The sequence below is a fragment of the Aspergillus alliaceus genome (genome assembly GCF_009176365.1).
Source record: "Aspergillus alliaceus strain CBS 536.65 unplaced genomic scaffold BDW43scaffold_13, whole genome shotgun sequence".
Classification (NCBI taxonomy): Eukaryota; Fungi; Ascomycota; class Eurotiomycetes; order Eurotiales; family Aspergillaceae; genus Aspergillus; species Aspergillus alliaceus.
Window position 1 is genome coordinate 358495 of NW_022474696.1, and position 14251 is coordinate 372745.

Below are 14251 nucleotides of genomic sequence, written 5' to 3' on the forward strand. Positions count from 1 at the left end.
GATTGCAGAAACAAATTCCCTATTTAGACGGGAGCAAAAACATTCTAAAAATATTAAATCTATCTAGATACAGATAGAGTGCCGCATGGTGCGCGCAGGGGCAAGTATTTCACTTCCTGATTGTTAAACGTGCGACTAACGAGGAAGAGTCCATCTAAGTCCATCTAACCAAATCAGTGGAGCAGCATAGGGAAGAGCAACTCAAAACTGGTCTCGATGTAACGGTCCTTATTGCACTATGGCATACCAATCTATACATATACCAAAAGCTATGATGCAGCAGTACGGGGAGCACTTTACAAAAGCCTCAAGCCGCCCCACTCACTGACTGGATAGACTGCAATTCTCTGTCGACGATGCCAGTTGCCAGTGCTCGGATGCTTGTATGGGCATCCAACAAATCCAGCATCCGCAGGTCCGTCCCCAATGCCTGATGGAACCAGTTGCGCAGTTCAGCCGCAATCAAGCTATCGACGCCGTGGTCAGCTACACTCTTGGAAATATTTACACTCGACGCGTCAATAAATAACATATCCGCGACAGCCGTCACGATGGCGGTGGTCACCAACTCCACCGTCTTGTCGCGCTCGCCAGGTCCGGCTTTGACCGCCTCGTCAAATGCAGTACGTAGAAGGGAGATTGCCGATTTAAAGCCTCCGCTACCTGCGTCCTGCGCTGCGTCGGAACCGCCTACATGTCGCTGGGTGTCCTTCATGGCACGGATGATCAGTGAAACGCGTCCGTCAGCGTACCATCGGGGCACTGTCGTCGAGGGTATACCGCGCTCAGCTTCATCTCGCTGTTGATCAGCCATGGCGGCGGGATCGAGGCAGGTGAAACAGTTGGCGACAGATAGCGGGTCATGGTCCTGGCCTATGTGCAACGATGAACCATTCCCAGCAAAATTAACGAATGCGGGCTCCAGCCGGGCGAGGACTTGGTGCTCTGTCATCGTTAGGGCTTTGTTGCGGGAATACATTTCGACCGTGCCGGAGGCACCGTGACGCCAGTCGGATCCCACGTCGTTGACGAGGCCGAATGCCATTGTCGAAGCGGGCAGCCCCAGCTGGCGGCGATAGCGGGCGAAGAAATCCTGGAAATTACTGGCGGCGACGTAGGCACTCTGTGTGGGAGGAGCCCAGATAGACTCCGTGGATGTGGTCATGATGAAAAAGTCGAGTGGCAGGGAGATGGTCGCTTCGTGCAGGTTCTGTGTCCCCTGCGTCTTGGCCGCAGTGCCGGCTCGCCACTGGTCAATAGTGAGCTTGTCAAAGGAAAGATCAGATAATGAAAGGGCTGCATGTATCAAGCCGCGGACAGGTCGGTTAGATGCGGCGTGCTGAATCGCGCTGAAGACTTGGTCTCGTTGACTTATGTCGCAGGCTATTGCCGCGATGCGTATCCCGTCAGTTGTCAGTTTGTCAACCATCATTTGCGCCTGGGGGGTGCTGATACCCCGTCGAGACAGGATGACAAAGTCTCGAGCACCATGCTCGACCATCCACCGTATAATGGAACGCCCGAGGCCTCCAAGCCCACCGGTAATAATATAGCGTGCTTCGGGATCGAACTTTGTCGCTGGAGGTCCGTGCATGATCTTGACTACAGAGGATGGGTTCTCGAAGGTTACCACCATCTTGCCGATATGGGCCCCCTTAGAGAATGCAAGTAGGACTTGATCAAGCTTGGAAACGTCGGCTACTGAAAATGGCCGGATGGGAGAAATCTGTCCGGCAAGGTAAAGATTATTCACCGTCTTCATCAGGAGTCCACCGAGTTCGGGGTCGTGGTCCAGGATAAGGTTAAGATCAAACGAGGAAAAGCTGGCGTTCTTCTGAAATAGCTCAAGACCAATTGTCTTCGAGTCCAGCACATCTAACCGACCCACATCAATCAGATGGCCCATGGGTGCAAGGAACTTGAGAGACTCATACAGCAGCTCTCCCCCAACGACAGTGCTGAGAATAACATCGAACCCGCCCTTGCCCGTCACACTAGCTGCTCGCGATAAGGCGGATGGATCCCGCGAACTGAACACATGAGAGGATGGAATACCCATGGAGTCGGTCAGGAATTGGATCTTCTCTTCGGTACCAGCTGTGGCAAAAACATCTGCCCCCTTGGACTGGGCAAGTTGGATAGCTGCGAGCCCTAGACCACCAGAAGCTGACTGGATCAGAACCTTCTGCCCCTTCCGGAGACGAGCGACATGATCGAACGCATAGACAGCAGTCATGAACACCACAGGTATTGTGGCTGCCTCGATTAGACTGTCGCTATCTAGCAGCTTTTGCGCAAACGCCGCTGGAACACGCGTGTGGGTACCAAAGTGCCCTCTCCCCATGCCGTACACGCGGTCGCCAACGGAGAAGCCTACCACGTCTGTACCCGTTTTGGTGACTATACCTGCATATTCAGACGACAGGTTATTACCATTGGCATCGAATCGGCCGGATGTAAGGCCCAAGTCCTTCCAGTTGAGGCCTACCGCGCTGACCTTGACCTCGATGTAATTCGGTGGTAGAGGCTGCCAGAGTTCTGTATAAGGCCGGAAGTACAGAGAGCTAAGGATACCGGGAGTCTCGAAAGCAGCTCGCACGGGACCTTGACTGTCCAAGGGAAGAAGACTGGCGCCGCGGTTCGTAGGAGTTTCAAGTGTGTTGGCGTATGGCTCCAATCCGGTATCTGGAACGGCACGGCTCACCCACATGCAGCCGTCCTGCCAGACAAACTCACGATCTTCACTCTCGCCGTCAGCCGTGGGACGCTGAAGGGCATCCTCATGATCGACTATGTTGCGGACCAGGTCCTCATCTTGAATATCGAAGTTCTGGGCGTCGATGTCTACGGATAAAAATCGGCTGGCAGGATTCTCCGTGCCAATCGCCCGCAAGAGTCCAGTAACAAAAGCCCCGTCAGGATCGCGGCCCTTGACAATTCCGCAAGACGTCAGCCATGTCATGCACTTTGTGCTTTGGGCCAGATGCTGGAAAAGCTGCAGACGGCCTTCATTGGCATCAAGCAAGAGGTTCTTGCCTTCCAAAAAGGCCACGACGCGCGAGTTCGGCGATACTACCTCTAACGCCTTGTCAAGCGGATAAATTGTAGTTGAAATACCCCTGAGCGCATACTCTTGGGAAAGACGGCTCAGGAGAGGCGGTACACCTTGATCACCATGGAGGAGATGGACGACAGTGCTATTAGGGCTTGGACTGACCAGAGTCGACACTATGACAGACGTCGTATTGTGCGGATGTGGATAGTCATCCAAAAACAATTCAGTCCCAGAGAAACCGGCCTTTCGCAGGCGCAAGTCCCATGCTGGAAGATCCATGAAAGGTCCTTCTGAACGGCCATCCGAGACACCCAACCAGTACCCGGTCAATGTACCATACAGGAGACCAGGAAGAACTCGCATGCGTGTGCTCTCAACCAGCAAGAGCTTTCCACCAGGTTTCAGAAGCTTTTTGCAGTTTGCCAGGGTTCTGTCCATGCTAGTGGTCGCATGGATCGCCTGGGATGCCAGAACGACGTCGTAAGCGGGCTCATATCCCTGCTCCACCGGATCTTGCTCAATGTCCAAGACGGAAAACTTGACATCGCTAAATTCCGACATGGACTCCTGCGCAGTGTTGAGGAACCCAGCGGAGATGTCGGTGAATGTGTAGTCGGCATAGCGCTTGATGCCATTCGCACCCACAAGCGCCTTCATGGCCACGCGCGTTGCGCCGCCTGTGCCGGCCCCGACCTCCAAAATGCGCATGTTGGGGTTGGCATGACCGAGGCAATCTAGGGTATTGAATAACTGAGGGTACGCACCGATGATGAAGGGTCCCGTTTCATAAAGTGCCGTCAGTAGACCGTCGGGGACGAGGATATCGAGACCGGTCTTTTGTCCGCTGAGGATAAGTCCCATGTTTTCATGCAGGCGTTTCGCGGCTTTGGCCTCAGGACTGTCCCCTGCTTCACTGTATAGTGCTTGTAGTAATCTATGACGCTCATCAAAAGAAATGTGTCTGGATCTGGTCATATTCTCTCTCTGGTCCTGCTCAACGCAGTGCTTGCACCAGTCAACCCAGTGGCGCAATTCTCCACGCGGTTCTACTCGATCCTCAACGCGGACAAAGGTGTCGTATATGTCGACCAGCACCAAGCCGGCAATCATATCCGCACGTTCGAGAGGCGCAATTCCGTCGTTGTTTTCCGGAGGCGAGGGGAAGATCTGACGTAGCTGGGGATTGGTTAATGTACGAATGTCAGGCTTCCACGTTAGCCTCGTGAATGGACTGCTAAAAGCTTTGGATTGCAGCTGGATATTCAACTTGGGCTCGCTATAACTGATGCAACGAAGAGTGTCGACATCGAGAACCACATCCCCACTATTACTCAACATCTGGAGGTTAATGTAGGCGCCCCGCAAACCTTGGCGCTTTCCACAGGCAATAGCTGTGCATGAAATTGAATCAGGGTTAACCCTGTTCTTGAGATACAGCTGGGACAGGTGAACAGGGACAAACGCAGTGCTCGCCTTCTCCACCTGGCCTCCGTAGCAAGCGATAAGCCCCAGCTGGAAGGTCGCGTCGAGAGAAGCGGGGTGCAGGGGATAGCTTGACTCTCCGCCCGGCACGGTGTTCGCAGTCGTGTTCAACGCTACAGTGGCTAGGGCCACATTCTGATTAGGGTCGGCCTGGATGTCCGACAGGGCCTGAAACGTTGGTCCGTAACCAATGCCGATAGCAGCAAACCGTTTATACCACGAGCGAACATCCGGGAATCGGGTGTCCAAGTCGGTATTCAGCCGGCCCTTCAATATTAACGACGTAGACACTTCCACTTTGACAAGTCCACTGCAGTGCTCGGTCCATTCGTTTGAATCCCGTGCCACGCTGCTAATGGTATAGCTCACCCAGGAAGGCGAGTTAGGTGTCGTCACATCCACAGGCCCCATGTTGAAAATGATCTCTATTCCATCGTCGTCTTCAGGGATCCTCAGTGCCGATTTAATGTTCACATTTCGAAATGTATAACCCGTAATTTGTAATGGTTCTTCAAAAGCATCGTAGTAGATCCGCGAGGCGGCTTCTACTGCCATGCATATGAATCCCGCAGCAGGGAAGACAGCGTCTGAAGATGCAATAGTCAGTTAACGGGGGCTTCTAACTGTCAACATGAGACTTACCTGGTAGCAGACGGTGGTCACCTAGCCAGGAGAGATCTTTGACGCGAAGTACATTGCGCCACTGGGGGTGGAGCTGGGTGGTCCCGGGGACTCTAGAACCAAGAAGGTCATGTCGGATGACCTTCCGAAGCCTGTACTCCTTACTCACGCGGCTTTCATAGTAATTGATAGGTCCATAGGTATACTGATACGGAGGGAGATCGATGGCGGTACACCCGTGGACAAGACCCATGTTGTCGTTATGATCTTCATCATCCATTGCGTTTACAGCAACCATATCGATCGGAGCATTCAGACCAAATAAGGAGCCGGCGAGCTGCAGCATTGAGTCTCGGCTATCCTCGCCCCGTTTCAATGAAGCGATATAAGGAATAGATATTCCGAGACTTTTCAAGATTTGATCCAGAGGACTCTTCAGCGCAGGATGTGGCCCAATTTCCACAAGAGCGTCCACAGTTGCGTCTTCTAAGCGAACCATATTGGAGACCGCCTGAGAGAACCTGACTGGGGATTCGAGATTGGCTCTCCAGTAGGCTTCTGTGATTTCGTCTGGGATGGCCTTGTCCGGAGTCACCGATGAGATCCATGGGACGCGACTATAGCGCTGGCCTGCGTTGCTCATGCCATGTTGATTGATATTAGCAAGTCCGGCGGAAAGTATGACACTATAGTCGCGGCCAAGTGGGCGCATGTGATGTGAATGATATGCGTTGCTGCCTGTGCGGAGGGTTCTGTTGAAGATGCCCTCCTGGTTCAGGGTAGCGGAAAGCACCTCGATAGCGTCTGCCTCGCCAGAAAGTGTGACGCTGTCCGGCGAATTGATCGCCGCCACCTGGATTTCCTCTTGTTTCCCATCCAGATACTCAGACATCTGCTCCAGACCCAGGCCCACAGCAAGCATGGCACCCTGCTGCTTGTTTTTCGAAACTGCCTTGCCGCGGAGAAAGGCGGCCGTGATGGCTTCGGCCGCGGTTATGTGACCAGATGCATAGGCCGCGGCCATCTCGCCGGAAGAATGCCCAGCAACCGCGGAAGGCCGGACAGACCATGAGGCCAGAAGGTCAACCATACCTATCTGCACAGCAGTGCATGCAGTCTGCGACGCCTCCGGAGTTTGAATGCAGTTCTCTTCACATTCGCCCGAGAGGACGTCTACAATGGACCACGGAGGGCGTGTGGGCTGGACACTAATGACTTCGTCTAAATAGGCAATTGTTGTTCGGAACACCCGATATTCAAAGAGCTTCGCACCCATCGCATGCCACTGTGCACCCTGGCCTGTGAAGATAAACCCGACATTGATTGTCTGCACAGGACTCGAGAATATGGGCCTATCGACAGTCAGCCCGTGCGCCACGTCATCTTTGTCCACGATGCGGAAGGATCGCTGCTGAAGTTTGGAGCGCCTAGACGCGAGTGTGTACGCAACATCAGCCAGTGAATGCTGATCAATTACTTGAGACAAAATATCAATGTTTGCTTTGAGTGAGGATACAATGTGAGCCGAAAAGGGAAGCAATATCCGTTGGCGCGTGGTTACGTCTGGTTCAGCTGATTTCGGTGGTGGTCTGATAATGGGACTGTGCGATGTTGCATTTCGGGAGGGTTCAGCATGGTGTCCATTGCGCTGGCCGTCGGTATGACCATTAAGTGAGCAACTACTGTAACCATTCGCAGGGCTGGCATGGCCATTAACTGAGGCACTGGCATGACCATTAACACCACCGTTGTGGCCGTTGGTGTGACCATTAAGTGAGCCATTACTGTGTCCATTCGCAACATTAGTATGGCTCCTGGTATGACTATTTATCGCCCAGCCTTTTGCGATATTCAGGTAATTGGAAGAGTTCTGCGTAACACCAGGCTTCACATAATCCGGAAGCACGACGTTCACATGGTCGATTACACAGTGCCCATTAGCACCACCAAAACCGAAAGAATTGATACTTGCGCGTCGTAACTTGCCTTCTGGCCAGGGAATAGTACCATCTTTAACAACGTCGACCTTGGCTCTGTCGAAGTCGATGTTCGGATTCAATATCGTGATGCCGTAACTCGGAGGAATCTCTCCTGCCTCCAGGGACAGAACGACCTTCATGACTGACGCAATCGCACTTGCACCCTCAGTGTGCCCTAGATTAGTTTTGATAGATCCTATAAGCAAACGGTCGTTAGGCGCGTCCGACCTGGACGACGCGAAGACGTTCCCCACAGCCGACACTTCTATGGGATCTCCGGCCGGAGTGCCAGTTCCGTGGCACTCAAAATACGTTGTATCAGAGAATGGGAGATTGCCCGAGTTCTCGTAAGCTTTGCGGATGACAGTTTCCTGTCCAACGGCGCTAGGACGGGTTATACCCCCAGTGCGCCCATTGGCGTTGACAGCTGTTCCCCGGATCATTGCTCGAATAGGTGATCCATCGACGACCGCTATCGAAGACTTTTTCAAGTACAGGGCGGCATAACCTTCACCTCGAGCGTACCCATCCGCTCTGACGTCAAATGTGTGGCAGCGGGATGTGGGAGACAGCGCGCCAAGTTTATCTAACACGATTTGGAGGCTAGGGTCCGAGATCCAGTTGGCTGCCGCCACGATAGCCGAGTCACAATCGCCGCTGCGAATTGCACTGACGGCCATATGAAGGGCATACATGGACGATGAGCAGGCCGTGTTTGTGGCAAGACTACAGGCCAGTCAGTACGTCTTGGATTATCAAGCACAGTCGGGGGGTTCCATCTGGGTCGCACCTTGGGCCTTGTAGGTTGAATATGTAACTGATGCGGTTTGCCAGAATACTGGTGTCTGCGCCTGTTGCAGCGTAGGACTTTGGGTTCTCCCAGTCGCGAGATTGAATCAGCAAGTGGTCCAGCGCGAAGTTTCCAACATAAACGCCTGTGCGGGATCCAGAAATGCTATCCCATGTCTCGCCGCCATTCTCCAACGCTTCGTAGACCACTTCAAGCAACTTGCGCTGAGACGGATCCAGCGTTTCTGTCTCACGTCCAGTGATGCCAAAGAATGCGTGATCAAAAAGCCGAGCATCATCGTCTATGAGGAACCCTCTTTGCGTTCTCATTGTGCCCGGGCGATCCTGGTTAGGGTGATGGAAACCCTTCGTCGAGAATCGAGGCTCCTCAAACTCACGCCAGCCGTCACGCTTGTTTTTAAGAAGCTGCCAAAGCCCAGGCGCGTCCCGGACACCGCCTGCCCATCGGCAACCTGGTTTGAATTTGAGTCAGTTTCTGCATGCTCGCAGGCATAAGGAATAATGGAAGTCTCACCCATGCCGACGATAGCTACTGGGGCATTCGACCCGTCGAGAATTGACTGCGACATTGACATAGCTTCCAAAATGCTGTTTCCTGCTGAGGCTCTGTTCTTTCTTGTTAGACTCTCTTCCTATATAGTAATGTGGGGTGTAAAGCCGCGCCTACATTGAAAGCATCAAACAACATTTGTACCTCGGCCGTGACAGCCAGGGCTGTACCCATATCGGCTAGGATCCTTCGCGCAGTCACCAATTTCGGCCGTACAAATCTGAGGGTTAGTAGTCATCGTCGGAGTGCGGCCGAGGGCATGACGTCGGCCGAATTTGTTCGGGCTTGTCGGAAAACTAGAGGTTTGCACCCAGTATGGACTGACAGGCACTGCTGCGTATGAATATATACACTTTAAGGTCAACATTGAATTATTCCTACGCTGTACTACTATCAAAGAGTGTTCCGTGCAAAAGAAAACTTACCATATCCTTCACCATGGCTGCCAACCACGAAGATGTCTCGATTCTCGCCCTGGCTGAAGCTGTTCTCGAACAGACGAAGGCTATCACCAAGTATCTTCAAGCCAATAGCATTGCAGCACCAACGTTCTCTTCTACGGCAAGTGTGCCCCCAAATACTCCCGAGTACCTCGCGCTTCAAAGCAAGGTGAGGGAGTCCTTGGAGGACTTGCAGCGCCTTATTGAAGGCCCAACCAAGTTCTACAGGTCCTTCTTCATGGGTGTCTATGAATTGGCAGCGTTTCAAATTGCCCTGGATTTCGACTTCTTTACCTTGGTGCCGACTGAAGGGGAAATCGCACTGGAGGAGTTAGCAGCCAAGGCTGTTTTGGATCAGGACCGGACGAGTCGCGTTGTGCGCTTGCTGATTACACAACGCTTTTTCCAAGAGCGCAGACCGGGATATATTTCTCATAACCTGTTCTCTGTTGCTTTGCAAGACGAGGAGCTGCGTTCCCTTGTTCACTACTCGTGGGTCCAGACACCAAACTCCCCTTGGATGAAATCAACCTAATTGCACGAACGCCCAGGTTTGATGAGATGCTGAAGGCGGCCGCAGACTCGACAGTCAGTCTCAAAGCCACTCCGTATGAATCGGACAGTGACCATTGCCCGTTCAACACACGGCACAAAGTTCCCATTTTTCAATACTACGCCCAAAATCCCGACAAGGCCGGTCGATTCGCGAGAGCCATGGCTGGGTATCGCCGAAGTAGGCAATCAAGCCCGCACTATATATTGTTTGCCTGTGGTACACTGACTGTGTGATTTACGCAGTGGAAAACAGTATCAACGAACTGAGAGATAATTTCCCCTGGGGACAACTCCAAGGCACCGTGGTGGATATCGGAGGCGGAAGCGGTCATGTGGCTATGATTTTGGCACGAGTATGTTCGAACGCTGGTTGACAAAGTCAACTCCATTTCTAACATGGACTTTTGGTCGCCGGAAGCTTTTCCCCCAGTTAGACTTTGTTGTCCAGGATGGATCAACGCACATGCTAGCGGAAGGCCAGAAATTGCTGGCCGAGGAAATCCGGGAACGCATCACCTTCCGCCAGCACAACTTCTTCGAGCCCCAACCGGTCAGGGGCGCTGCCGCCTTTCTCCTCAGGCAATGCACCCACAACTGGGCAGACGCGGATGTGGTGACGATTTTCAAAGCCGTGGTGACAGGGCTAGAGGGCTCTGCACCGGAGACGCCACTGCTGATCAATGACGTTATCCTGCCCGAGTCAGGGACAATCTCACGTCAGAAAGAACGCGAAATGAGACAGGCAGACATGGTAATGCTCGTCAGTTTCGGAGCCAAGCAACGCACGCAGAAGGAATTCGGGACCCTCCTGAAGGAAGCAGATCCCAGATATGAGATTCGTCGGGTGCATGAGACGGGGGCTTTGGGCCTACTGGAGGTTTACCTTAAGCGATGATAGGATCAATTAGCTCCGGGGGGCGTAAGGAGGAGGGGTTGTTATATATTCGACGCTTGTTGATTAGTCCGCTCGGGAAACTGGCTGATAAGCACTACCCTCTAACTACGCTAAGGAGGCAAGGCTTCTCCGCCTTATATATCGATAGTTGAATAAAAAGAAAACGTTTTCAATAAAACCGGGTAGTGGAATTTCGTCTCATTCAGATCCTCATATTAGGGGTTCACGAACGGCCGTCAAAATATGGACGACTAAGAAATTCTATAGAAGGGTTATGGAATCAAATACCTAGCCGAGGGTCAAGAAAATGATACAGAATGCATACGCAATTAGATTGTACAGAAGCCTAATAGTGCATGGCAGTGCCAACTCGCTTAGTCTAATCTTTATTTGAATTCTTTGGTTCTACCACTGCTATACTATTCCCGTTCCTTTTAAGACATGCACCGTACCGAGGAATTTGATAATTGAACCATGCTAAAAGTATAGTAGGTTGAACCATATACTGTGGAAACATGGTATTGATACGAGGGTCTAAACATTATACAATTTTATATAGTAGATGTACCAACGACCAGAAATTTTGACATATCTTCAGACACTGTGCTGCGCAGGCACTGTGGATCCACCATGTCTTCGACTCTACAAGCTCCGGCAACGTAGTATCGTATACGAGCAAATTAACGGACACTCCACAGAGCATTGAAGTTATGTGGGTACCCATGACAAGATGCCTGTGGAGCTGCATCCCTCTCTAGAAAAAGATTGGACTCTGAGCTAGTAGAAATGTATGTCAGGGATACATCTGTAGAATCCTAGAGATATTCTACAGCTAGTATATAGTCTACTACTAAATCTTATACTTTCCGCTATTACGCCATTATTGAGGCAGCATGGCATATGTATTATCTAAATATAAATTGAAGCAGTGACCAAGTAGCGGATGTTGACACCTGGTAAGATAATATTAGAATTCGCATAATCCTAGACTCTGATATATTACTCGTCCGATCCTTGGACTATTCATGGTCTATCATTGGATTGCGGGGCAGGCTTTCCTACACAGATAACACCGCATACAGGTATAATTTCTGCGTATCCTGTTTCTATCATCCGCACCTCCTTCGCAGCTAGGGACAGCCCGGTTAAAAATACTGTGCGAACCCCCGGTAGGTAGTAGCTTAGAGCCTCGTCTCTTCGCTAAGACTGTCGGAGTGTTGCGGTTCTCTTCAGACATCACATGTCGGAACAGCACTGTGTCAACGTGCGATAAAATGCAGACAGCGTCACGGAAGCGCAGTGTTTCATCCTGCATTGCCTGCTACACGAGAAAACAAAAGGTAGCTGGTTTGGAATTCCATGAACCTTCAGGATCGTTTAAGACACTGCTAATTTAAACAGTGTAACCGCCAATACCCTTGTAATCATTGTGCTCGACGTCGACGGCCTGAACAGTGTGCCTACTATTCACCCCGGGATATACACTCTACTGTCAAATCTGCGGTGCAGGTGGACAGTACCCACGTGGATGGCAAACGGACTGGGGAGAGCCTACACAAGGATGGAGACGACCATAAATCCTTGAGCACATTATCTGACCTGAAGGAAAACAAGAACGAGGAGGGACCCTCATCTCTCGTGGAACATTTCGGCTATTTTGAGGAAAGTAGATCAAATACTATAGCCCTTATAAGAAGGGTAAGTGGCCATCGTTTATACGGCAGTTCAATATTCTAACGTCTAACCCGATAGTTTGGTCTACATGACAACCAATCTGGAAGCAGCCCGTTGTTGTCGGACAATACAGCCGCTGAAGTACAACAGAGCTTGCGACAAATGCCCGAACGTTCTATTCTGGACTTTCTGGTGCGGTATTTTGTCACTGATGTCAATTGGTTCGTGTCTTATATCCGCCTGAGGGAAATACTTCAGATGTGTAAGAACGCATAGACTGACGTTTCTCCGTTGTATAGGATAGACCAGATGGTTTACACCCCATGGTTCCTAGATCGTTACGAGAAATGGTGGACCGTCGACAGCCACTCATATGTGGGTGACGTCGAGTTCGCGGTTCTTCTGCTCAGAATATCTTCCTATGCATCAGAGTTTCTCCCTTCTCCCGCCTATACTATTGACCGGGTACGGGGTATGCCCTTGGCCGAAATTCGTAGCGCGTGTGATGCGATCGCCGATCGCCTAGCGGCAATTTGTGCCCGTCTTGATTCGAGGGGCTCCCTGATCCGGGTCCAACATATAGCATTTGGTGGCCTGAAGTCTGCGTGTGAGGGCCAATTCAGTGCCTTCTGGGAAGCACTCAGCTGTGCCATTCGCGTAGCACAGCGGGTTGGCATTCATCAAGAACCCCCGGCAGCGGCCCATGTCATGGACGAAATAGAGAAAGAGATGCGACGGAGGTCATTCTGTAACCTTTATATATGGGACAGGTATGTAACTTATTTGACGCAGAGAGGACCCACGTCTATTTCTATTTATTTATTTTATGACGTATGTACCACAGCCTGCTATCCAGAAAACTGGATTACATCCCTTTCCTGCCACGCCGCTTGATTACGGAGTGTGCGCCTCGCATGCGCCTCATGGCCGACGTCGACGATCCAGATGCCCCGGAGGAATTTACACAACGGTCTCTGCAGGCCCGACTGGTCCATTTTTGGAGGAGCTCCACGCCCGAAAATGGTACGCGCTACGATGTCATCCTGGCTGAGGAAACTTATGAACGATTCTGCAACGAGTTCCTCCCCACACTGCCGTCCCCATTTGGCCTATACCCAAACCAGACCTGGGACAAGCGTCTTCCGACCCTTCCTCTACAGAGGCAAGTTCTTCACATTAACTTCTTTGAGTTTCTGTGTTCCAACTTTAGGCCTTCCCTGCTGCAGGAGCCTTGTCACGTACAAGGTATGCCCAAATATAAACAGGTTTTGCTGTCCTCGCAAAGAAAGGCTCTGGCAGCATCAGCCCTCCATTTGCTGGAAGCGGCCTCCACATTGCACGCCATGATGGGTGCTTCTCACACGCGATATGAGGGCATAATCTTTCCCACGTTCGAGGCCGCAGTATTACTTGTGTCCCTGTGTATTGATCATGACTTTTCGGGGAACGAAGAAGTCCGCCCCAACTCGTTCAAAGTGGATCCTCTTGGTGCTGGCATGGCTAGCGTCTCGCGCGAGAAATGCATGTCAGCAGCACAAGACGCCCTCACTCGACTGCGGATGCTTGCTGAGATTAGTAGCATGGCCGAGGTGGGAGCGCGGGCTCTGACTCAGCTCATTGAAAGAGCAACGGCATCGCCTGCTATGCAACCGGAATCTGATGACGCAATTTGGAGCAGTATGCATTTTCCTGAACTTTCGACTCTTAGTGGTCTTCCAGACTTGCTCTCGCTCACTGACACTGGTCCTACTTACTCAAGTTGGGGGCCCCTGAATACTGGCCCAGAACTTGATATCAATCATTGAACCGTCAAAATACTATTGCGATTTTGGTCTACGATACGTCCCAATGCTCCGCATACACTCATAGCAACTTCAAGTTATAGACGAAAGAAACCACGACATCTACAATAGATAGTATTTCTCACCTTCTATATTCTCGTTTGCGGGGTATTCCTGGGAGCGCTCTGACCATGGTTCCGATCTTCTTAACTTTCTTTCTCTCTGATCTTCCTGCAAAGCTAGTGTCGATTCCTGCTGCATAAATGTAGAAATCAAGCCACCGATCCCAGCTTATCTAAACAAGGTGTAACCTGTCACCTGGCCTTTAATTCGAGCCTGTTTTTTTTTTAAAAAAAAAATCTAAAATTAAAAAAGGAAAGATCCCCAATGTTAATGTCCGTTATTTCCG

At 51.3% G+C, this 14251-nt stretch overlaps 3 protein-coding genes across 3 annotated transcripts; 2 read left to right on the forward strand and 1 right to left on the reverse strand.

Annotated features, from left to right (window-relative positions):
- Positions 1 to 307: 307 nt before the first annotated feature.
- On the reverse strand, positions 308 to 8671 carry BDW43DRAFT_309552 (type I polyketide synthase; the record flags this gene model as incomplete). Its single annotated transcript, XM_032046726.1, has 5 exons — positions 308 to 5124; positions 5180 to 7863; positions 7928 to 8399; positions 8462 to 8558; positions 8615 to 8671. The coding sequence occupies 5 exons, from the start codon at positions 8669 to 8671 to the stop codon at positions 308 to 310; spliced, it is 8127 nt and encodes a 2708-aa protein (XP_031902016.1).
- A 264-nt stretch (positions 8672 to 8935) lies between these two features.
- On the forward strand, positions 8936 to 10387 carry BDW43DRAFT_309553 (O-methyltransferase-domain-containing protein; the record flags this gene model as incomplete). Its single annotated transcript, XM_032046727.1, has 4 exons — positions 8936 to 9429; positions 9489 to 9670; positions 9736 to 9845; positions 9911 to 10387. The coding sequence occupies 4 exons, from the start codon at positions 8936 to 8938 to the stop codon at positions 10385 to 10387; spliced, it is 1263 nt and encodes a 420-aa protein (XP_031902017.1).
- Positions 10388 to 11661: 1274 nt separating this feature from the next.
- BDW43DRAFT_309554 (fungal specific transcription factor domain-containing protein) lies at positions 11662 to 13866 on the forward strand (the record flags this gene model as incomplete). Its single annotated transcript, XM_032046728.1, has 5 exons — positions 11662 to 11727; positions 11789 to 12085; positions 12140 to 12282; positions 12361 to 12831; positions 12906 to 13866. The coding sequence occupies 5 exons, from the start codon at positions 11662 to 11664 to the stop codon at positions 13864 to 13866; spliced, it is 1938 nt and encodes a 645-aa protein (XP_031902018.1).
- Between the last annotated feature and the right edge of the window lie 385 nt (positions 13867 to 14251).